Source organism: Psittacula echo (genome assembly GCF_963264785.1).
Source record: "Psittacula echo genome assembly, chromosome: 1".
Taxonomy (NCBI): Eukaryota; Metazoa; Chordata; class Aves; order Psittaciformes; family Psittacidae; genus Psittacula; species Psittacula echo.
Window position 1 is genome coordinate 104,529,193 of NC_137735.1, and position 25,801 is coordinate 104,554,993.

The 25,801-nt window shown below is 44.1% G+C and overlaps 1 protein-coding gene across 1 annotated transcript in view; it reads left to right on the top strand.

The window, feature by feature from the left end:
- Positions 1 to 7,114: 7,114 nt before the first annotated feature.
- ST8SIA1 (ST8 alpha-N-acetyl-neuraminide alpha-2,8-sialyltransferase 1) overlaps positions 7,115 to 25,801 on the top strand; it is a gene marked incomplete at its 5' end in the record, with an annotated part of 129,383 nt that continues 110,696 nt past the window's right edge. The window contains one exon of the mRNA XM_080638953.1: positions 7,115 to 7,353. Coding sequence (XP_080495079.1) covers positions 7,115 to 7,353 — 239 coding nt within the window. The remainder of the gene's footprint in view (positions 7,354 to 25,801) is intronic.

Below are 25,801 nucleotides of genomic sequence, written 5' to 3' on the forward strand. Positions count from 1 at the left end.
TAAAAGATGTGCTTGGAGTCCGTTTGCGTGCGCGTGTTCCTTTGTTACTTTTATGCACATTTTATTTCCTTTTTAAATAATGCATTATAAAATAGGACCCCTGCAGTCACAATATTTTTGGAATGACAGTTCTAATACATAATTGATACTAATCCAGCAAGTCCCTTACTCTTCCATGTAGCCCTTATCTTTGTGATTAAACCCCTTCAGCACAGCTTGCTCCTGTCAATAAGGCCAACTCATAGAGCAGGTGGTTTTCCCTATGGGAGAATTCAGAAAGGCTGCTGAACCCATCTATCTGCAGTAATGGATGTTCATGTGTGCATTGTACATTTTTTTTCCTACAGCTTTACAGCTATTCTTTGTAACTGATTTCTCAGTTTGGAGGAAGTGTGCTTTATAATCAGAGCTTCTATCAGGCTCTGATGCTTTCTAGTTATAACTGTTGCAGTGGTCTGGCTGGAAAGATATTTTCCTTTGGTTACAACAGGCCAGACTTACTGGACCCAATTGTACTGAAGGTCAGACCCTTTTAAGGATTGTAATAACTCTGAACACTAGTGATTTATGGGTGCATCTATGTCCTGGGTTCAGCAGTAGCAGTCATTTTTTCTTCTTCTTAGTAGCTGCTGCAGCGCTGTGTTTTTGACTTTCGGCCTGGGAACAAAGCTGATAACACAGATGTTTAGACTGACCAAGGACTTTGTGAGTCTCATGCTCTGCCAGGGAGGAGGAGAAGCCGGGAGGAAGCAGGGACAGGACACCTGACCCAAACTAGCCAAAGAGGTATTCCATACCACAGCACGTCATGACCAGGATGTAGAACTGAGAGTGGCCCGGAAGGGCTGGAATGCTGCGGGGTGGGGGCAAGGTACCGGTTGGTGAGCGGTTGTATTCTCTTGCTTGTTATTTCCTTTATCATTATTATTATTACTGGTAGCAGTAGTGATTTGTGTTATACCTTAGTTATTAAACTGTTTTTATCTCAACCCGTGGGAGTTGCATTCTTTCGATTCTCCTCCCCGTCCCTCCAGAAGCGGAGGGAAGAAAGGTGGGGGGGCGGGAAGTAGACTGCGTGGTTCTAATTTACGGCCTGGACTTAAACCACGACAATCTACTTCTATTGGATAAAACTATGCCAATCATCTGAGTATTAGTATTATGGGCATGAGAGGAACACCTGGATGTGCACTGTGAATAAATACATGTTGACTTTGAAAGGGAGCTTCTTGTAGTGCACATGACAGGAATTTGACTCAGAATTTCACTGTACTTCTGTATCATTCCCTTACTGGTTTTCCTGCCCATCTCTGTATTTCACAAGCACTTTTACATGTATTAAAACATGCCAAAGGTGTATCTGAAGCCAGTGCTGTAGAACAGAAGTGTCTGGTCTTTATTGCTTTGCTAGGGATACTGTAATGAGTTACAGCAGTGATGGCAAAGTTGTAAAAATTGCCTATGCTCCTCCATTTTATGGAAAAACTTTTTGATATGTCCCACATTACTTACTTCTGCACATTTTCACTCGTTCTTTTTCCACCTTGCTACCAGCTAACATCACTGGTTGCATAAAAAGATGTTTTGAAAGTCCCTTCAACTCTGCTCGTAAAAGCAGTTCTCTGTTTTAGAAAATGAACTCTGTCTTTAATCCCAAAGATGTTTTTTTCCCATGTCGTGCTTCTTCCTTGTGCATTCTGACTCCTCTCTGCAGCTGGAAGGATGACTGTAGATGTTGTCACAGTAATGATATTATTACACCATGACTGCTGAGGGGAAAAGAAAACAAGTGGTAAAATTTGTAATGATTTTTCAAAGGCTAACTGATACAACCAGGAAAAAACAGATTACCCTTTGGACACCATTCCCTGATAGAAATATTAATTCGATATTGTAGTTATGATTCTCCCCTTCCAGTAGCATTATATAAAACTGTCCATCATATTGGGGGCTTAAAACACTTTGTCAGTGAGAATACATGTTTGTTGGTGCGGAGTATATCTGCAGAGTAAATCCTGATTGGGAGAAGCATTACAGGAATTTGCCAACAGGTCTTTGTATGGGCAGCTACGCACTTATTCATAATGGCATTCACACACTGTTTGTGTTATTCTTACACAGTGAGATTCAGATGCCATTTTTTCAAATAATATCAATAGGAGGAATGCAGAGAAATCAGCCTGTTCAAAGGTGACACCACACAAAAGCTAACTGACAATAATATCTCTTAACACTTTGCTGTTGTACCTTTGGAGCACTGAGGATTTATAGCAGCAGCAAATAAAGGCTGCCATTTGACACTAAATACCAACTGGCTGACGTTTTTTTTCAGTTCCCTTCTACCTTAGAAACCAAATCCAGCCTTCACATAGACTCTACTAATGAAGCATGAAATACTTGCAGAACTGAAGGCTCAGCATAAAGCAAGGTGTTCTAGTCAGATGGTAACTGGGTGTATTTGGAAGTTAACAAATACACCTTGTAGGAATATGGCATGGTAGCACGTTCATCAATGGAAAGCATGCCATAGCCTGAAAGATGATTCCAACGCAACAACTGTGCTAAATTCAGCAGAGCAGAGAGCGAGTGGGATGCTGAAGTGGAAGGGAAAGCCCTGTTCTTTTGGAAGTGAGAGGGCTTGAAAGGGAGCAAAGACAAGGTACAATGGGATGTGTTCAGGAGTACAAGATTCTACAAATGAAAGCAGGCAAAGACTGGATTTATTGAAAGATGCAGCTCTGACTTTTGTGTGTGTTTTGGTCTGAGGGTGAGGGAAAGAAGAGATTCTACTTTGTAATACTTGGAAAAGGTTTTCACCCAGCTCTCCTGAACACGGCTTTCTCAGCTGCAGCAGCTGAGCAGAGTATCATGTCAACCTCAGGGGCAGAGGAGGAAATGCGAATGGTGGATTAGGAGGGTAGGGGGCTCAAGGATGCACCCTCTGTGAAGGAAAAGGCTCAGCAAAGAAACAAAGAAACAGGCAATAGAAGACAGGAGATGCAGGTGCATTTTAAAGTGAACCAGGAAAACCACATGCCCAGAATAACTAGCCTTTCTGGCTGGGGATCTTGGGATCAAAGCAGTAGAGGAGAGGCTAAATCTCATCACTCAATTCTCACTAAAATGGAGTACAACAGAGAAGAATCATGCCTGAATTTCAATTTTTTGCTTCGATTTAAAGACATGGATTGTTGATCACCACATCTCTACCTCTTCTCAATGATTGCAAAACGTCATTGAGCTACTTAAGACTATTTGCTTGCAAGCAAGATTCATGTTTGGCAGTTTATTCTTACGTTCTGTTTATTTCCCACCAGAAACTGTTATCCTCAGCAGAAATGAGCATCGATGTGCTTATCTTCAGGGCTCAGTGATGGAAGGAAAGGACAGAGATTGATAACGTTGCCTAGAAATAGGTTTGACTATCGAGTAAAAGACCTGGCTTTGATCTTGTCCTGGTGTATCTCTAATTTCCACCTGTCCGAGAGCAGAACAAGGCCAAGCATTTCCAGTTCTCTGTGATGATTCTGTAGCAATCTAACAAGCTCTGCCTCATCTCTGCCTCCATCCAGCTGCCTCCTCACAGATGGCCGGCAGGGCACAGTGATGGAGTTGTTGCCACAGCATTATACAGACCATGGGCTGTCACACATTCAGTGAACAACCTGGGGGCTTCATGCTGAAATATATTCAGAAAAAGCAAAGGAAAAGCTTAGGAATATTGCACAGGTTCAAAAAATAAAAGATATCCCAAAATATTATCTCACTGCACAAGAGTAAAACCCCTTTATTAAAGAAACCATCCTTCCCTACGAGGGATTACATTACTGAAGAAATTAACAAACAATGGTATCAGTTTTATTTTGACTTACTCCATTGCAAGCAGTTTGGACAGTGAAAGGATAACAGTCATTCCTACTTTCTCTTGTTCTTTTCCCCTTTCTGGTTTCCCAAGCAACACTGAACCTCTGGTTTGTCTCTCTTCTCAGCTAAAGGTGAGCAAAGAGGCAGAATTGAATTTGGAATACAGTTTTGCACATTTCACTCCCTCTTTTTGCCTCTTTTTAAGAGTCCAGTTAGCTATGTTTTGATTTAGTCTCCAGAGACTGAATGGTTCTGTTTGGCTTCAATAGAGGTGACTGGACAGGTTTGGATTTGTTTTATTGTTGGTAAACAGCTTCCTAACCAAAATGGAAACATTTATCCTGCTCAAAATATCTTTTTGCCAGACGCTGACCAAAATGCCTTGCTCGATTTCTTTCCCCATTTTGTCCAAAGAAAACAGCTCTATTGTTATTTCTAATGTCATTTTCTATGACAACTCTAGCATATCAGATATGAATGAAAACAATATTTCTTATGCACTTACAAGTTTCTGGCAATTTTGTGTTCATTAGACATCATTATATTAATATCCTTTTTGTCAGTGCATATTTCTCAACAGCAACATGCTATGAGAGAAGGTTTTTCCTCGTCTCAAGCACTGAAAGTGTACTGAGATTTCCATGTTTATTTTTTATTGGGAAGTAAGCAGTGTCTGTTTAGGATCTCTACCAAAAAAAAGCTGTATGAACAGCCAGCTAGAATTTATGATAATTATATTGTTACCTATGTCCAGGTGGTACTAAACTGTGTCAAACTGCCTTCTTTCCTGCCTCCTCTCCTCTCCTCTCCTCTCCTCTCCTCTCCTCTCCTCTCCTCTCCTCTCCTCTCCTCTCCTCTCCTCTCCTCTCCTCTCCTCTCCTCTCCTCTCCTCTCCTCTCCTCTCCCCTCCCCTCCCCTCCCCTCCCCTCCCCTCCCCTTCCTCACAATTTTTTCAGAGCTTCCTTCAATCATTAGCTGAGGGGAAGTTCTGGACCATGCAATTTGAGGCGGTCTGTTTTCAAACTCTGAAGCTGTTTGACTGAATCTCTAATTGCTATGGTGAGAATCTTAACCTACAGATTTTTCTTAACCACGCTTTGCTAGGTGACCAGCCGCAGCCTTCCAACATATCACTGTGCTTCTGGCAATGTTAGCGGATGAGATGGGTTGTACTTCCCTGCCCAGCTCCCATCTGCCGTGGCTGACATGTCCCTGCAAGATGTGCTGTGCTGACATGCCTTGAACCAGGCTAGAGGCTAACTGCTGTCTTGTAAGGCTGTCAATATCTTCTTGCTACTATGAGTCTCCCAAGTTTCAGGCTGTCAAAGCCATCCCTTACTTATTGCTCAACCCTGAAAGCGCCCAAAGAAGCCAAGGCCCTGTACGCTCCCAAAAGTCTGGAAGGCAGCTGGCTACGGACTCATACAAAACTCTTCCTAGGGTTATGTGGGAGTCCTTGGCGTTTCTCAGTGGGTCTGACAGGTGTGTCTGGAAATGCTGAACAAAACCCAATGGCACCAGCCCAGGCTGACTTTGCCTTTCATGCAACAGTCAGGTACTAGTGACTGGGCTCTGAAACAGGGGACTGCCTCCGAGATCCTCACTGAGAGAAGCTGAACATGTCTCCCATGTTTCAGCCTATCTGATTACCACAAAGAGGTACTGCCAGAGTCATTGTGTTGGCATGAAGCAACCACTCTCTCCCTGCTGGTTTAGGAGGGCTGAGGGCCACACATGGGGCACTCTTATTCTGTGGGGCCCATTGTGGGTTCCTGGTGAGAAGCCTGTGCTGGGCATTGTTGCAGGCGTGCAGGGCTTATGCTGCTGCTTTTTGGCTTGTGAGTGGACTCTCCGCCCATTCTCTCATGCACTTGGCACTTCAGCAGCAACCCCAGCAGGGCTGGGATGCCCCAGCAACTGCCCACATCCCACCCATGGGTATAAACCCAGAGTGTTTTCTTCAAAGACCAAGCCATTCCAGTGGGCACATGCTGACACAGAGCTGCTGCTTCGGTAATGGTGCTCCTGGCTGGAGCACACTTTAGTTTTAGGTTTCATAGAATCATAGAATGGTTTGAGTTACAAGGGACCTTAAAGATCATCTAGTTCTAACCCTCCTGCCATGAGCAGGGACACCTTCCACTAGACCAGATTGCTCAAAGCTCTGTCCAACCTGACCTGGAACACCTCCAGGGATGACACATGTGTGTATGAGTCACTCCACTTCGTGGAAGAAGAAAAAAAAATAATTAAGAGTTTTGCATAGAGATTTATGAAGGTGTCAAAGAGAACAGGACACATCCACCTCCACATTCAGGGGCCTCGGCAGGATTTGCTAAATTAACCGGAAAACACCTTTATAGGCTGTACTTTGCCCGGATGGGCAGGGTGATTCCTGACCTCGGGCTCCTGACTTGGACCTGGGGCTGACCACGAGGGACCCAACAGGAGTAAAGCGCTGCCGCACCCAGGAACGGAGACCTGGAGTAAGGAGGCAGGGAGGGGAGACTGATGAAGGGGACTGGGGTCGCCGCCCCGGCGGGGGCCGCTGTCCGGCAGGGCGCGCTGGAGAGCGGCGCGGCCGGGGCTGGCAGCTGCGGAGGGGAAGCACGGTGCCGGGAGGGAGAGTGGGTGCTGGGGCGCTGCCCGCAGCGGCGAGCCTGGAGCGGGACATCTCCCTTCCCTCCACTCCGCTCAGCCGGTGCCCGCGAGTCAAGCGGGAGAAGCAGCTGGAAGGCGGGGTGCGGGGACGCACGGCCGAAGGAGAGCGAAGCGCATCCCCGCAGCAGCCGGCTCTCCGGCCGCCGTTCCCTCGCTCATTACGTCCGTCCCTCTCTTCCCCGGCGGTGGGGAACGGAGCACCCCGCGGTCGGGGCGGGGTGGAAATTTACCGGGACTGTCCGCAGAGCGGCGGCGAGCGATTGAGCGAGAGAGAGGGCTCGGCGGGAGGCGGAGGCAAGGGAGGGAGGGCGGGGAACGGCGGAGCATCGTCTGGCGGGGAAAGCGAGGGACCAAATGACTGTGAGGAAAGGCGGCAGCCGCCACCGCCGAGAGAGGAGCCAGCCGCGGCGCAGCAGCGGCAGCATCCCCGGCAGGAGTCCCAACGCCTGCGGGGCCCGGCTCCCCGCCGGCCGGCTGGGCGGCGATGGCGGCGGGCGGCAAGCGGCGGGAGGGCCGCCGGGCTTAGGGCGCTGGCGGCGGCGGGGCTGAACCGGGCCGGGTCCCCCCAGCCCCGCATGGCGCGGGCCTGATGCCGGAGCGCGGCCCGGCGCCGCGGCGGCGCTGCGGGAGGAGGATGGGGGTGCTGGCGTGGAAGTGGCCACGCACCCGCCTGCCCGTGGGGGCCAGCGCCCTGGGCGTCTTCGTGCTCTGCTGGCTCTACATCTTCCCCGTCTACCGGCTGCCCGACGAGAAGGAGATTGTGCAGGGGGTGCTGCTGCAGCAGGGCAAGGCGTGGAGGAGGAATCACACTGCGGTCGCCCTGTTCAGGTAGCGCTGTGCGCGGCCCAAGGGCAGCCGGGAACGGGCGGTAATGGGGAGCAGCGGGCGGGCAGGCGGTGAGAGCCCTCCCCAGCCCGCTAGCCCCAAACTTTGTATTTTCCCACCCAAGTCTTTGTTGTTTTCCCATCAGGAGAGGGGCAGGCAGGGCCCCTCTTGCCCAGCAAAACTTTCTGGGTGGCTCTGCTTGCTGCGGGGACAAGGGTCTCAGCGGCGGGGATGGAGGCTTGTGTCTCCTCACAGCGAAATAAACCCACCTTGGATGCCTTTGCCAGGAGGGCTGAGGTTTCCGAGGCATGAAGGGTTGCCTGCACAATAGATTTCTGGAGAAAGGCTGCACCGGCAGCCCGTCGGGCCGCTACCGGAGCGGGGTCTCGGAGCTTGCTTCGCCTGCAGACCGTTACTGCCGGGGGGAGCTCCTGCAGCTCCCGGGGACTCGCGGGGGAAGGTTTGCGTGGATGTGCATCCCTGCCGGCATTCTCGCCCCGCGGAACACTTTGGAAGCTCCACGCTGGTCCTTGACTCTCTGCGGTTTATTATAGAAACCACGTGAAAAGGCTCTTCTGGGTTTTTATGTCCTCTTTTCTTTTGGCGCGGCTGGGAAATGGCGATAATCCTGGGAGCCCTTTTCACCTTCCCCAGCCGCACGGGAGAGAAGGAACGTTGCAGTCAGGGTGCCACAGCTGTTAGCAGTGGAAAGCCGGGTCGCCGCAGCGGGGAGGGTTGTTTGAATGACCCTGGCTGAAAAGCGTGTTCTGTGGAAGGAGGTTTGCATCCCCTCGAAAATTTCTCAGTGTGCCTGGGTAAAATGCAGACAATTGGAAGAGAAGTCGATTTCCCTCACTTTCCCGAAGGGAAGCTGGGCTTTCTCCCTGTCTTTTAAGTAGCAAATGAAAGATCAGAGTGAGTGGTAACCAAACTGCCTGCAAAAAGGCCTCTTTCTTTAATAAATGCTAAAATGAATAATTCTCCAAGGGACTTTTTTTTTTTTTTTTTTTTTTTTAAGTGATGTACAGCTTTATTTGACGTTGTTCAATATTTTTTGAATGCAACTCAACTTGCCTTTGTCATGAACTGAAGCCAGATCGTGATTGTTTAGTATCTCATCTTCAGGGATAACAGAAACTTCACATTTCTTCAAAAGCACATTCCTCCTTTAGCCCTGAAGCTTGCAGGAAATATAAGCAATGAGAGGTGATAAGCAGGCATGTGTCAATACTGTCTCATTAGGTAGGCCTGATGGAAGTTCTCTCTTTAATACAGAGCTAGCAATAAGGTACAGATGCATGATCCTTTTGCTAAAGCAGTAACACTAGAAACTAGGTTGATCTTCTCAGTTACTAATTCATGTTAATCCCATTGTGCCACAGATTCCCTTTTTGGGGGGTAGATAAGTCTAGGTTTTTAAAAAACATACCCTGATAGGTGATGTAGGAGAGAGTTTGATGTAGTATTTTTCATGTTTGTAAACCAAATATTTGAAGATTGACAATGCTGCTGCAGCTTCAGTTTAAAAAACAGTTTTTAGACCATTTCCACCACATGGTTTAGTACCAAAAACTCTGCATGGCTTATCAGCTATTCCACTTGCCCATATGTTTTTCTGCTTCCTAAGCAGAGTGATTATCTCAGAGATGCTACTGAAGAGAGTCTCTTGCAATAAAAGGAGCTATTGTTTCTTGTCTGTGTCTCTTGATGAGTTGCTGCAGTGCTAAATACAATGAGGTTTAAATCAATCTGCTTAAAAAAATAAAGCTCTAAAGAGGAAATGTACATGAGAGAGATGTAGTGAGTATGCCATAATATTCAAATAACTGTGACATAGAACTTTTGCTTTTCTTCATATTGGTAGGAGGTTATGAAATTGAAGCTCAGGTAGGTGGCTCTGCATTGTTGGGTGATTAACAGAAACAATCTCCTGCTCTTTGCTATGTCCTGCTGTCTCTGTGCAAGAGCACTGTAAAAGCCCCAAGTTTCAGTTTCTGCTGGAAGCTGCCTATGAATGTGTCTGTTTTATCTGGGAAGGAGGTATAGAGCTTCAGAGAAATCACACGTACGGACTTCACAGTAATATGGCTTTCCATAAAAGCCTAATATTAAATGGGATCTAATGTATTATAAATATATTATTAATTCAGAGTGACATCAATTGCCATTCCCGCTTGCTCTTCTGCCACATTCTGATTGCGAAACAATTTTGATTTTCCTCAGTTTTGAAGAATAAATTTCAATTTGTCTGTGTTAAAAATCTATATGAGAAAGTGCAAACTTTCACATTACTGCTTTGTGTAATATGGTGGCATTTGTAGTACTGTACAGGGGTTTGAATAGCCAGGTTTTTACTAGGCAGAGAAAGCCTTTTGTTTTTGACATGTTTTTCACCTCCTATAAACTTGCTGGACTCCTATTGTTGAAGTAGATTATTGTCCCCAAGTAATTCACTTGATCAAAACATACTTTTCAAATCTCAGAAGTGCCATTCCCCATTTGCCTTCTGTACTGGGATCAAAGAAAACTTCACTAAGTAACTTGGTGAGGTCAGTGAAAATACCTGAAGGTAATTTGGGTTCAGCTGAGTGCCAGGAACTCCTCCATCTCCACTGCTCTTTCCTTCTCCTCCGCAGCCAAAATCCTCTTGTAAAGATCTGATCCACGTAAACTCTTGCTTATGCAAGAACCCAGGCCGTCCTGGTGCTTGTGCACCTGTACATGGGGGTTTCGTCTTTGAATATGAATTTGCAGAATTGATTTTCAGAAATAAATACCTCTGTAAATAGTCACAGATTGCTGCCTTTGAGGCCTCTTTTGCCTTACTGCAGCTATGGGAGTAACAAAATGAGCAGGATTAAGCCTTTGACTCCAGAGTGAGTCTGTGTTAAAAGTGTGCTCACAGCCTTGACTCTGCATATGTGGCTTTCATGAGTAACCATGGCATGATGTGTGCGCCGAGTCCCACTGCCAGCGGAGCAGTGACTGTCTGTGCAAGAGACAGTTCTTAGATAGAAAGGCAGATCTTGGAAAGCCTGAAGATACAACTGAGGTTATCAAAAGAGCTCTTGCTCCAAATCCTTTCCTTAGTTGAGCATAGCTTCCTTTAAAGTCCTCTAATTCTGGGCATTTGGAGATGGGCACAGCTTACCAGCAAGCCATTTCTATTAGTGTCCTTCAAATTTCAGGTCATTAGTGGCTGAGGGTGGTAAAACTCTCTGCTCTCCTCTCTGACAAAGCTGAATAATGGTCTGTCAGTCAGATGGTACACTGCTGGATCCTGAACTACAAAGTGGTTGGAATAGGAATGAGATCGCCATTAGAGTCACTAATGGCTAATGTGTCTAATTTACCTATGGTATAACGGCTTGTCATCCTCTGAGGTGGTTAATGTTATTGCACCCTAGTTGTTTTTACAGATTACTTTTTTTTTTTTTTTTTTTTTTAAGGGTGTAGAGCTGCTTAAATTATTTAGGCAAAAATGTTGCTGTTGTTTGTTGTTAGTGAAGTAGTAGGGCATAGGTGGATCTTTTCATCTGCCTTAAAAGCTCCACACAAAAATGCAAATCCCAAGTGCTGTACGTTTATCTGATGCTTCTGCTTCATTTGTTGCCCCAGGTGGACCTCCTTTAGGGAGTGAATATGCTTGTGTGGAGCAGTTGGCTTTTGACTGTCAGGACTCCCACTGAAAGTGTTTGATGGTGATTAGTGACTTGGGTTAGAGGTTCTTCAGGCATAGATGGGACAATCTTGTCAGCAAGGCAACAGAAAGACTACCTTTGAAATTCAGATTGTGTTCGTGCTTCTGCTGCAGCATTTTTGTGTGATACTGAAAGGTCACCCAGGGCTTTTTCTGGGGGTGGCTTGATTGAACTGATGGCAGGTGTCTCCTGTGGACACACTGTTTGTGACCTGCTTCCAGTCCGGAGCATCTGCTACAACTTAGCTCTGCTTCCCATCTGCTGTCCCCTCTGTCCCTAGTGTCAAACCAGCCACACTTATCTTGGCAGGTGGCTTCTCCACTGCTTCTTTGTCAGGTTTGATCTCTTGTCCATTTTCCAGGGACAGAGAGGAGAAGCTACTTGCCTGAAATCGCTCAACAGGGTCAGTGGCTCAACTGGACAGAATATCTGGACGTGCTGGACTGTGGTGCTTGCAGTGTGGATGTGGATACACTGCATGAAGCCTCTTCTACTGCCAGCTTTCATGTATCTTGCAAGAATAACGCTCTGTCATTGCTACGTGCCATGCTGGAGGGGGGCTTCCTACTATAACTGTCTCTGCCAGCTGCTGTCTGCCAGCTGTTAATGTCTGTAGCTACAGTGCAATCACAACAGGCGCCGAAGAACACCACCTTGTGCAAGTAATTCTTCTTTCTACATTGTATTAACACAGAACTAGAATTCTAAGTCACTTCCCTGTTTGGTTAAGACAAATGCTCTTGCCAAGTCAGCAAGACTTTCTTTAGTCCAAATGGCTTTATTTTCCTTCTCTTTTGATGTGAGCATTGCAAATTAGAATCCTTACTGCAGTATTTCAAGGCAAATCTGAGATGAAACTTCATATTACTCAGGTTGGCTAGATAAGAGTTTTGCCCTGCTTGGACAACTTTATCAGATACTCAATTATCCCTGCTTCTTCCACTGAGACGTGAAGTGTGGAGTGAGGATTAGAGCTGGGAGATGCTACATTAGATTAGTTCTACCTCTGTGGCCCATGAAGCCCTATCCTGAAACCATTGGATATGCTCAAATGTTATTCACTGGCAGTGGCCAAATCCAGCTCATTTGCTCTCCTGAGTAGGTGTGACTACTGCCTGGCTGTGCGTTTAACTTGGTTGTTAATTAATTGGAATGAATTTTTTTTTGGTTGGTTTTGCTGCATTAGGGACAACTCAGTATTTGTAATTTGTAGTTTCTTGGCATCTCCAGTTGAGATGGGAAGTTGTTTTGGTGAAGAGGTACAATTTGAAGAGCAGGTTAAAGGTGAAGGGGAAGAAATATTCTTATTGCATTTTATCATTTGGAGGCTGTGATGAAGAAAGCAAGCTGTAGAGAGATCTGGCTCCATATCTTCAAGGTCTTTCGATGTCTTTGGATGCCTAAATTACATGAGAACAATAAGAATTAGTTATCTGAGTTAGCTCGTGACATCTTTGCAGATGAGGGCTGTGGTGACAAGATAGGAATTGACTTAAATTCTGGAGATCCAGCTCATTATATCCTCCTTCATTGTCCCCAAGTAGTGTTTTCTTATTACAGACTTTGGTTCCGCCTTCACAAAACAAACAGTTGAGATCCCTATTTCTAGTATCTGCTCTTGCAAAGTTTTGGATCGCTGCTTTACTTGGAATGTGTAAAATCTCCAGTGCTGCAGCACTTATAGGAGGGTGGAGCTAACTCCCCGAGGCTCTTTTCCTGTTAGCTGGGAGCATCCGAAGGCCCAGGGCCAGGCACTGGGGAACAGGAGGAACAGAAACTTTACTGGAATTTAGGTTACCCGACTAGGGCCCCAAAAGTCTGGTATGTACATACAGAGACACCACTGGATGTATGTATTTTCACATCTGTGCTTTCCTTTTTTTCTGCCTTATAGTGGGTGGAATGGGCCCTGAATCATATGTACAATATAGTAATCGGTGATTTGTTCCTCTACTTGCAATTTTCATCTTCAGAGCACAGCCAAGAGTATTGCTCCAATTTGATGTGTGTTCAATGACATATATAGAAAGACCTATTTTTGAGCCTAGTTCCTACTAAATGCATGGAAAATGAATTGTCTTCCCCCCTTCAGAATTTATCCTCCCACAGTGAGGTTGAACCTCACGGAACTGAGGAGGGTGTTTGGACTGCAGTTTTCTGTTGTTCCAGTTTTCTAAGCACCAAAAAATACTTAATTTTTAATCTTTGTATATAAAGCTTTTTCTGCATGTATTTTCCAACATACAAGACAAGTGCTCCTAATGTTAAATTATTTTAACATAGCTGCATGCAGGTAAATTCATACTGAAGCACATTAATCCGTATTACAAAGTATTTGCAAGACTCAGTGAAGGTTCAGGTTTTGTCATGTCATGATTTTCACATATGCAAGACCAGAGACAATTCTTCTCCCAGGTCTTGGAATCTAAACTGACAGATAAAGAGAGGGTGGGATGGCACATGGCACTGATAAGTCCCTTAACCCTAACAAAGTCTTTGTCAAGTAATTGTTACAGAAGCTCTGACCTTCATGAAGAATCTGAGCTTGTTGCCTTGACCTTAGTGGTATTTGAAATTTTTAACAGGGTGAATTACAGTGTGGAGAACAACATCCTGTCTTTAACCAGGATTCTGGAGGTCGTTTTCCCACTGCTATGCTCAGGAACAAGGTGAATGGCATGAAATTAGATTGTTATAAAACATTTTATGGCCAGCAGAGTGGTGGTGGTTGTTGTATTAAATAAACAATAAACAGTTTTGACTTCTCCTATTCCATCTGCCTGGAAAATGTCCTCCTGAATGTCTTGGCTTAGAGATTATCTCTTCAAGTGGAGTTGTAGCTACACTGAAGCTTTTAAAGCTGCTGGGAACAGCTGAATAGAAATGGTTGACATTTTTGTCTTCCATGTTTGCTGTGAGCATCATCTCATTTCCTGAACAACCATTTCATTTATCTCTTTTTTTTTTCTCTCTCCCTCTTTTTCCCCCCCCCTCCACCTCTTCTTCTGTCAATTCCCATTCTCAAGCTGCCTGGTGTCCTCCTCAGCTTTCAGGAGAGCCCCAGACTCTTTGGATGGCACCTTTTCTAATTATCCAGTCAGCATTCACAGCAGTGATATAAAGAACTTATGTGAAATTATTTACTCCTTTATCTGCCCCCCCTACTGAGTTGCCAGTCACCTACTTCAGAGACCTGCAGCTCCCACTGATGCTCAGGGCATCTGTCATTTTCCATCCTTGACATGCCAATTTTTGGCTATCAGGCTTTCCAGGTAAACTGCGAACTTCACCTTAATGTAGTAGCAAGATAAAGTCTCTGCTTATCAGGTTGTCTCTGCTCTGAGGATGCACAGCCAGCTTTAATTTAAAAGCTGCTATATAGCTTGCCAGTATTTCAGGGAGTGCTAGGAAAACTGTTCGCTATTTTGCTTGCTTTCTTGTGGGAAAAACTTGCTCTGCCTATTTCTGGAATGCCTGAAGTGACCATTGATGTAATAGAGGAGCAACAGCTTTGTATTTCCTGTCAATGATGAAAGACAAACAAAATAGATATATTTAAATTTTTTCCCAGTGAAAAGATTTTAATGTTTTTCTGTGTGCTCTGTCTTGACCAAATGTCAGCTCTGGTAACTCTGTTTCACCTGCCTTAGTGCTTGGAGATTCCATCGTGTACAGTGTTCTACTTGTGCTGTTGGTCCTGTGGTGCGCTACGTCCCAGTGCAGGGCGATGAAGTATCTGCTGCTATAAGGGATGCTCAGAAGTACCACAAGAGTTGAGAGAATCAGGCTAAAAAGCACTCAAATAGGCAATGAGGAGGTGATGCTGAATCCAGGGTTCGTTGATGCCTGCCTTTCACAGTAAAAGTTGGTAAGACAGCCTGAATGGCAAATGGGATGAAGAATCTCTAGTTAGCAATGTTTGAATCTTTTGACTGTTAGGGGAGACTTGATTCTCATTCCCTAGGTACTTTTGTACAGCTAAGGAAAAAGACTTGTAAAGGAATTTAGGGAAATTGTGTCTCCATGACCTAGCTATCTCTTGTAACTGAACTTTGGGTCTTGGTTACCATTGAAATCATTGTGGAATTCTGTGAATATTTACCAGTCTGTACATAAATTATCACTGATATGGTGCCTTAAGCTTGCAGAGAGCTATTCCGTGCCTTGAAGGATTTTCAGTCCATGAATGTGTGTAGTGAATTTATCCCAGCTATGCAGATTAGGAATTTTGATTAATGGAGTGGGTTTTCCCTCTGTTACTACAATTTTTAATGTGAAGAAAGTGGGCTGTTTGCTAGCAACAGGCTGCCTGAATGTCCTCTGGAAGAATGATCCAAATACTTGTGCTGAGGGTTTGGTGGGTACTGGTCCTTCTTGCTACTGGTGCCTGGAGGTACCAACTTTCTACTTGTAAAATGCTTAATGCTTTTGTGTAGTTTCTTGTCTTCTTTCTGTGGCTTCCTCTGAAGCACTAATCTGTTTAAAAGAGAATAGAATATCTCTTTATTCCGTCTGTAGTATTCACCTGAGAAATGAACCCCTGTTCCTGGATGGTAACTTACAGTTTTTTCCCTAATAAGTTGCTATGTTAGCAACTCTGACATTCTGGTCTATTTTCTAAATATTGATAAACTTTTAATTACCAATGAGTAAATATTTTCATGACATTTTGTGCTTTTATTTTTGTCACAGATCCTCCCCAGTATTTAAATGATGGTATATTACAATTTGTAATAGGTTGTGTGCTGTCTGCCTCAGTATTTAGAAGCATGCATGTGGAATCAGGCATGTGCATATGCAGGGAAAAACATACACAAGGATTAACCAGAACCAAAGAATGAATCTTCAGCTACTGATGAAATTCACATTCTCTACTTTTGATCATACTTTTTATTCCTCGGGCTAAGTGACTGTTTGCTATATCCATGGTCCTTTTCCTTTATCTGCTCTTCTTTGTTCCCTAAGTCCCATCTGGGGAGTAAGAAAACATCCTTGTGTACTGTTTGCTGCCATAGCCCGGCTCAACTGCCTGGTACATTAATTTTCCTATCCCCCCCAGATCAGTATAGAGTATTCGGTCTCTGCCACCTCTCACCTGCAAAGTAATGCTGCTGGCCTGCAGTGCACGCCTCAGCTTCATGCCATCACATTGCATTCACTGGTTGCCTCCAACCAGCAGTGTTCCCTAATGCCTCATATGATCCCTCACATGGTGGTGTGCTCTGGGCCCTACAGCATTGCCCTGTGCCTGTGACCCACTCGCCCACAGCACAGGAATCTTTTGGTCCCATATGCAGTGGCTCCATAGAAGCACTTCCACGTAATTCTTAGGTGCTCCTCAAGATTTCTCCTGTAGTCATGGGAGTCAGAGGGTGAAATGGTATTTGGTGAGTAGCAACTCAGAGCACAGTGAGAGCTGCTTATGTGGAATGGGAGGAAATTAAGAGCTGAAGAAAAGCAAAGAAGAGAAAGGAGGTATCAGGCTAGTTGGGGAGATGAGCATAAGTATTCATTATTCTTTCTCCTTGAAGCATCTTTTCAGCTGGTCTTCATGTTCTTTTATGGTGAACCTGACCCGTGGGAGTCATCGACTTAGTGTGTTCAGTCTCCAGGTCATGGGAAAGCTTGGTGGGAGCAAAATAGCTGGGAGCCCCAGGAAAGGTGGGAGCTGCAAGATCTAGCTTTATTACTAGATTGTTGCAGTGAGTGCTTCATTAGACATCCCTAGGTACTTGAAAGTGTAACGTTTAGGCCGTAATCTTTAGATTGCTTGTTTATGAATGATGCACTGCCATCCACTCAGGCAGCATGAGGTTCTTGTTTTTCCGAGTGAGGTTCAGACTCTTTGCAGTCCTCTGCATTGTGCCATTTGTAGTTAATGACACTGTAAAAAGCATGAGAATAAAGCCATATAGGGTATGGCCATAATATGGGATGAAAAAGAGATGCAGTATTCATGAGGCAATAGCAGGCAACTGCTGTTTTGTCAGACAAGAATGGGACTGATGGGGAGAAGTCTCTTACTACAGCTTGCTTAAAGATTGATTGTAACCACGCACGCACAAATATGTGCGGGGCTCCTTGCCTTTCCTGGCCTCCCTCTGATATCTGCTCTGGGGGCACATAATAACAGAGCAACTTGTACAATTGTTAACCATGAAGACATGCAAACAAGGAGCAGACACAAAGGGTTTTGAAGCGGGGAAAGTGTTGGCTTGTTTCTTCCCCCGTCTTTTAAACACATGAATGGGTAAGAGCAGAGCTGTGAGATCAGTGAGGTGGTGCAGTTCTGAAGCACAGAGGATGCTTCTGTATTACATTATGTAGGATTCTTTGCAATGAATGCTACTGTCTGGCATGGGTTAAGACTTCCCAAATTTTTTTTTTTCCCAAATGATTGCTGCATGTGGGAAGTCTAGGTTAGTATGTGTATGTGTGTTTGATGGGTCTGATGAGGACAGCTGTTTCTGGAGTATGAGAGTGAACTATCAAGATTGGAGTTCATGCCAATGCTTGAATAAGCCAGTGTAGGCAAATTTATAACTAGAGATCTTGCATCGTGGAAAACTGTATGTTTTAGTGTGATCCAGATGTGTCTGCAGAGCGTCAGGATTTCCAAAAGAGTCAGAACAAAGAAAGTTTTCAAAGGGAAGTGAACAAGTAGGGAGAGTCTTCCACTAAACTAAATTGTGTCTTGGGCAGGAAAAAGAGGGGTAAAAATGCCTTTCTAGCAAGGAAGGGGAAAAAAAACTAACACAGAAGGATCTGTGAAGTGCACAGGAAGATTCTGGGCCATGCCAGAGCAGTTGATTGCAGCCCAGATTGAGTGAAAAATACCTTCGAAAGGAATATGTACCTTAGGTATGTGGAGTTTAAAATTTATTGCTGTGAGGGGCTTAATTCAAGAGTATTGGGAGACCTGTTGCGAATGGCCTGGAGATGTGAGACTCAGCAGTGCAGGGCATATCCATCAGTGAAATTTCACCTGGACTGGTGATGGTTACTTCTTTCCTAGAGAAAAGCAGGAACAGATGCTGAGCTATGTATACTTGTGGTTAGGGGCAATTAAGACAACTTCGGGAATGCTATGAAGTCTGCTGTTGCCCACCCTTCTCGTAGTTGTGCCAGCTCCTGCAATCAAGTGAACGTGGATAGTTTAAATTTCATGGAATAAAAGTGAAGAAGGTGTTTTCTAGTCCTCATAGCTAAAGTGAAGGGGTTGAAAACATGAATGGCTGCTTATGCACCAAAAGGGAAATGAAAGTCCACTGTGGGTTGTTGTTTTTCAGATGCCTAATTTTTGTGCCTTAATCATAATTTTGGGGGCCTGACTCATGATTTTTAAATGCTAGGGATTGCTATAGTGAGAATTGCATATCAGCCTATAATTAGATGCTTTTATTTTTTTAACTAAGGAAACTGCAACATTGAAGAGAATAGGAGAAACAAAACCAATCTGGGTATTCCTTTTTAGGTCATAGTATTAATTGAACATTTTGTCTTGGCACCCAGCAAGCATCTAGCACAAACACACTTGCTGAGCCTTATGGACAACTGCTGAATGTCTCCAGGGTCTAGTATGCCCAGTTGGACAAAGCATTAAAAATGCACATGAGATATTTATTCTTTCTGTCCCACTCCAGTCATTGCATTTTAATGTTTAAGCATATCCAGAAGGGAACAGCACAGTGTGGAACTTGAGCTAGCTGATCCAAAAATGCTAACAACAACAAAAAAGTAAACCTATCATTAGAGAAATCATGTGTTTTGATAGTTCTGTTTAGACAACAGAACAAGTGAAAACACTTATCTAGTGTAGCTCAGTAAATGCTAATGGGGCCAGCATGTGATAACATGTTTATTTTTGCCTTGGGTCTTTGATGAGTGAACATAGTGTTTTTTCTCATTTTGTTTTAAAAAAAGCCTGGTTTGTGCTTCACTTGTCAAACAGGCCATTGCTAGTGACAGTCTTGTACTAAGAGGGTTGAGATTGTTGTTCTTCCCCATGTAATCTGTGGGAAAATATATCTGTTGGCCTGCATGGTTATTCTATCAGTTGGTTGTATAACTTTAGTGCAAATTCTGTCTCTGCAGAACAGCAGATCTGTATCATGAAGAAAAGCAAAGTTAACCTCTGCTGGCACAGGGGCAATGGGCTGGTGGGTGTGTGTGAGCCCAGTGGAGTTCTCTGTAGGATCTCTGTAGAATCACCAGGAACATGTGTGTAGTGTGCTTTCACTTGGAATTATGGGTAAGCCTAAGTGAGTATGGGTTTGCTCAGGATTGTAGAGCTTAATAAGTTATTTCCCAGATTTGACTTATTTGGTTTTGGGTGGTGTCTTGTGTGGCTGTGCAGTCTGTCTTGTGAGACTCTTGCTCCTTTCCATTTAAAGAGTGATAACTTATTTTTGCTTTAGAGAAATTAAGAAGAAATCCTGAAAGTCCTGAGAAGCAAGTAATTTCCACTCCTGAAATACCCCCAGTCTATAGGTAATTCTTAAACAGTTTGGTAACTGCTAAAAACAGATTAGCTTTCAACAAGTTTAATGAATAAATAGCTAGGCTTTGTAGTTTCATTAACACCTTTCTGAGTCTAAAGTAAGTAAGTTTAATATTGAGAGGGAAAATCTCCCAAAATACACTTGCTCTGGACTAGGCATTGACCACATAGATGTGATTTAAAAGTATTTTTAAACCAACTTTCTGGCAATATTCCTATCTTAAGATGCATACTTGAAGGACTGAGTAGGTTGAATGATTTATCTAATGAATTTTTACTTTAATTCTCATACTTAGCAGATTTCTTGCCTTAATTGCTTCAAGTGCTTTTGCTTGCTGTCTTTAGCACCATCATTTAAGTGTTGATACTAAAAGACCATAAGACTTAAGAAAGTTGATTCACAATTAAAAGTACTTTGAGCACTCTGGGCTCATCCTTCCCCTGTGAGAAAGCTGGTACACTCTCAAATCAGTGCTAACTAACACTTCCTTCTTTGTTTATCAAAGTTATTGAGTGTCTCAATAGCAGACCTGCACTGGTCCACTCATCCATTTACTTTAAACTGAAGCAGTTCATGAAGACTCAAAGTTACTGTCTACAGCCAGCATTGCTGTAATGTCTTCCCTGCTTACCAGATCCTCTTCTGAACACTGGTATCCATTGCTGTTTTAGTAGCTCTTTGCTGGAGGGATCTCTTGCTGTCCTATGCCATAATATCTGGACCCTCCCAGTATTAGTAAGGTAAAGAAATGTTACAAGTGTGCTGGTGGGAAGTACCTTTTAGGGTTTCTTACTTCCTTTTCCTCTTCATGCTCTCGCAGTTGTGGATGCCCCATCTCTGGAAGAGTTCAAGGTCATGGTGGAGGGGGCTTTGAGCAACCTGGTCTAGTGGAAGGTGTCCCTGCCCATGGCAGAGGGGGTGGAACTGGATGATCTTTAAGATCCTTTCCAATCAAAACCATCCTATGACTCTATGATCCCTCTCTGATTATAGGCCGCGTGGCGGCTGTGAATGTTGTCCTTTGAGAGCTTACTCACCAGGTGACATTGCAGGCATGCCAGCCCAAGAATAACTTGTGTCCTGGTGTTTCTGAAACGGATTACCTTAATGCTTTGGATCAACTCCAGAACTACCTCAGCTGTCACCAGCATCTCTTCCCACTTTGAAGAGTAGGTTGTTCTATAAATAGAAGTGTTAGTTAGGCTTCATTTTGCCTCAGTTCCCTCAACTCCTTTTGTCCCCTGTGAGATGTCCATGAAGTGAGAGGCAGTGGGTGCTGACAGAGCAGCCGGCTGTGCTCAGGCAGGGTGCACAGCTCTGCTGGCAGGGGGCTTATAAATTTGGGTCTCCCTTCCACCCAAGTTTTCACAAAACCTGTAGGATCTTTATTAGACTTGGTACTTTCCCTCTTCCCTCTTCAAATATTGCTGAAGTTAACCAGCAAATTCAGAAGTCTGTGAGGTGGACAGGGTAGGTATGTCAGCCAGAGCCCTCACTTAATCTTTGTATTTAAAATACATCCTTGTGTCCCAGGTGCCCTCAGACTTGCATGCTGACTGCCAGAGTTCTGCTTCTCTGTCTTTCTCAGCCTTTCTGGGATGGGCCAGCCCCTGCTCGATGGGAAACAACCTCCTCTTTGTGGCTAAGGGCAGGCAGCCAGATCTCTGTCCTCCTCCTAGCAGGCCTCCCCTGCTGGGAGCCCAGCTTGGACCAAACCCTATAAACCACAGCGAGCTGTCAAAGTGGGAGCAGACAAGTTCACTTAAGGGCAAGAGTGTGCTCTTTCCTGCCTGTGACAAACTATGTACAATGTTCCTTCTCCCCTTCCTGTGCCAGTCTTGACCTAGTTGCTGGGTTAGGGGCCAGATGTCTTCCTCAAGTATTCTTATTCTTACTTAAAAACAGAGTTTTGTATTGGGAAATGTGTCAAAACCCTCTTGTCAGATGAGAGGAAGGGATTGTGGAGGGGGTACTCCAGAAGGAGAGAAAATATATATGCTTGGAGGGTAGGGTGGGAGGGGGATGATGGCAAAGTGATGAGGTGGAGTGGTCTTGGGAGAGTGGAAGACAGATGTAAGATTGGTAGGGTTTTAACACAATAGAGGTAAGTAGTTTGTAATAGCAGGGGCACTGAAGAAGAAATATTGAAAGCAGAGAATAAATTGAAGAAACATTTATGTGAAGAAGTATAGAAGAGGAAGGAAGACTAGGAAATTTGAGAACAAATACATGGCAATCAGAAGGGCAATCAGTTAAGAATGAAACATTCAGTGAAGTGGACAATTTAAGAACAGTTCAGCTAGGCAAAGATAACCTCAAGAGGTCACAATTAATTAAAACAGCATGGGTTAAATTATAATCTCAGTTAAGAAGATCAAGTATCAGATGGAAGCAGATCACTTGACTAAATTGGGGGTCCAGTTTCAGTGGCCTATGTGAGGTACAAGAGGCTGTGAAACTGTAATAAGAGAGGGCATTTTCATGCCACAAGAGAGGAGCAATAGGAATCATTTTGTTCCAGAGAGAACTGTTAAAGTGGTGAGATTTTGAAGTAGTGATGAAATATGTGGAGTACAGCCCACTCACTGCAGCTATCTCTGGTACCTGTCCTACTTAAGAGCTGTGGTAGGGAAAATGTCCATATGGTTAGCAATAAGATAAGAAAACAACATTTGTTGCTCTGTTTTTTTCATTCTGTGATTGCATGTTGCCAACTAGACAATCCACAGACGTGGCATCTAGTGAACTTTGCTTGCTGAGGTTTAGATTGTCCTCTGGGACATAAGCAACTCATGCTTAGGAAGGATGAATTGCAATGGGCAATTCTTTGATTTCTCATATCTAAACTTGGGGTTGGTTATTATGGTTTTGGGGTAAGACTTTAAAACAAAGGCTCTCTTTGTTGTGTCTGGATGCCACTTTTAGTGTTTCTGCTGAGATGACCTCTCGCTTGCTGTACTAGTAGGGTTGTGCACATGGTTGGCATTAATTTAAAGCATAGATAATGTGCATTTAGAAACAGAGACTCAAAGCTGCACTGTGCTGAGGACATGCAGTTACTCCAGAATTCCCTGGCCACCTGCTCTTGGCTAGTTTTGGTTCCAAACTGTGGAACAGCTCTGGGAAGGTGAGGAATTTGTGAGGGGTGACATGGAGCTTTTACACCTCTCATTGTCAAATACCAGCACCTTCTCCAAACTGATCTCACTGGGGAGGAGGCAGCGGTTGAAATTCTGTGTCTCAGGTGTTCTCTTGCTCTGATTTTCATCTCCTAGCTTCTGCCCCAAATATACTTGCTTTCCAGTGGCTGTGAAAATACATCCTTTGGGGATCTGCAGAGCAGATTTGTGAGAAGTGTGCTGCATAAATCAATTGATAATGGACTTTTATTGCAGTGCATAAGAACACAGAAATGTCTTTAGTAGGACAGATTACTAGATGAAGTCCGTTTAGTTTCCTATCTCTGTCAAGGGCTGTTACAGCCCAGACTGGCTAACTCAGGGGGTCGTAGCGGCTTCGTGATTCCCTTGGGCTAAAATGAGGTGTAACAACACTAAACAATCAATTAAACATTTTAAATTTATGGTAGATGCAACCTGAACTTGCAAAATGTAATGGTAGGCAGCCTGGGTTTTATTGAGATGTTTGTAAGAGAGAGAGCGCACGAGAGAGATACGGTGATGGGCACGTACGTTGCTCCTTGGAGTTCACAGTATCACAGTATGTTAGAGATTGGAAGGGACCTCAAAAGATCATCTAGTCCAATCCCCCTGCCGGAGCAGGAATACCTAGATGAGGTTACACAGGAATGTGTCCAGGCAGGTTTTGAATGTCTCCAGAGAAGGAGACTCCACAACCCCCCTGGGCAGCCTGTTCCAGTGTTCCGTCACCCTCACTGAGAAGAAGTTTCTTCTCAAGTTTAAGTGGAACCTCTTGTGTTCCAGTTTGTACCCATTACCCCTTGTCCTATCATTGTTTGCCACTGAGAAGAGCCTGGCTCCATCCTCGTGACACTCCCCCTTTATATATTTATATACACTAATAAGGTCACCCCTCAGTCTCCTCTTCTCCAAACTATAGAGACCCAGCTCCCTCAGCCTCTCCTCGTAAGGGAGATGCTCCACTCCCTTAATCATCTTAGTTGCCCTGCGCTGGACTCTCTCCAGCAGTTCCCTGTCCTTCTTGAACTGAGGGGCCCAGAACCAGACACAATATTCCAGATGCGGTCTCACCAGGGCAGAGTAGAGGGGAAGGAGGACCTCTCTTGACCTACTGACCACCCCCCTTCTAATACACCCCAGGATGCCATTGCCCTTCTTGGCCACAAGGGCACAGTGTTGGCTCATGGTCATCCTGCTGTCCACTAGGACCCCCAGGTCCCTCTCCCCTACACTACTCTCTAACAGGTCGTTGTGCCTTTTATAGTCTAGTCCTCATCTCCCCATCATGCCAGTTGTGCCACTTGAGAACTGATCTAATAATTCATCATCTTCTGTGCAGGTGCTATTGTGGGGGTGGTCTCAAAGGGTGTTTTGGGTGATTGTGAGCCACTTCCTCAAATAAATTCTGTATGACCTCTGGTGTTATGTATGTGGTGTGTTGTCATGGTAGGCTTATTGGAACACGGAACATGCCCTCCCTGTCCAGCCTTAACCTTCTTTGTGGTTTATGGTTGGTATGCAAACCCCACAATTTGTTTTGCTACAGTGTTTGAGACATCAACTCAGTCTTTCACAAGGGCTGGCACCAACCGTTGCAAAGTCATGCAATAGATAGGGATATGTAGTATACTCTCCCAAATAAATCAATAACTCACATTCTTAGAGTTACAAGGACTACCCTTTATTAACTTTGGACAGAACCTTGGGTGACATGATTTAATGCGAGGTGTCCCTGCCCATGGCAGGGGGATTGGAACTAAATGAGCTTAAGGTCCTTTCCAACCCTAACTATTCTATAACTCTATTAACTTAGTTTAATACTTCCTTCAAAATTATTGTTAATTATAACAACCTTTCATATTCTGGGTGTACACATAAACAATCAGTCCCTTTCTAATCTGCTTTATGCTTAATTTAGGAAATGCAGCTGTTCTCAGAATGGTTAGTTCTTAAACATATATGCCTAATTCTTGGATTGCTGCTTAATCACTTTAAAAAATGTATTTCCTCTTCATCTGGTATACTCTTTTTGTAATAATTTTCTTATTTATCTGGTTTATTTTTAGATTGTAACATTGTACCAGAAAACAAAATGTTATCGTGCTGTTAAAAACTAAATAGTAGTGAATGTATTAGTAATATGTAAATGAAATGAATATATGAAATAATATATGATATATTATGATATATTATGATATAATATATAATATATGAAATAAATATGAAAAATGAATGTAATAGTAGTAATGTAGTGAACAGTTTAATTACTGTTCAGTGGAGCTCTTTAAATCTGTTCAGTTATCACTTCTGAAAAGTGATTCTTCTTTCTAAATAACTAGCTGCTTGAATTTATCGAGATGACTAACATAGACCAACTGAAGGACATTCCTATGATAGCTCTATCACTTGTCATGCATTCTTGAGCTGCAAGGTGAATTTTCAAGAGGAGTTTGACACCTAAAAAGCTGGCAGTAGGACTGCCCATTTGCTGGAAGCTTTCCATCTAGTTTCAGGCCTGGGAGCTCTGAATATGATGAAAGAATCAGTCCCTAGAAAGCAAATATTGGGTTAGTTTTGTGCAGGTCAGATCCTGTGGGGGAGAACAGGAAAGTCTTCTCATGCTGGTCATCAAGACAAACATTTATCTGCCCGACAGGAAACATTTCTCATGTTCACTCAGTAGCAGGAAGAAAAACCAAAAATCCAGCATCTGTATCAGAGTCTATTGTTGGTTCATCGTGAAATCAGTCCAGTGCCTCCCTGGCAAGCTGGGGAAGAAGGGGTCAGAGAAAGCATTCTGGGTGACTGTCTCTTTGGGCCAGCGACTGTATCTGCTCCATGTCTCTTCTCTGGGACCCTTCTTTTTGACATGTAGTATCCACAATACTGATAAATTGAGACACTTGTAGTCCAAACTGATGAGTTCAAGATCAATCAATAAATTACAGAATTTGCTACTCTCCTTCCTCACTCCCCTCAGGATCTTGAATGCCACTGTTTCATGGGCCAGGATTTCTATTCCCAAACAGTGCTTCCTTGTTACTGATAGTAGATCCAGTGTAAGTTGACCCATCAATACCTGTATCAA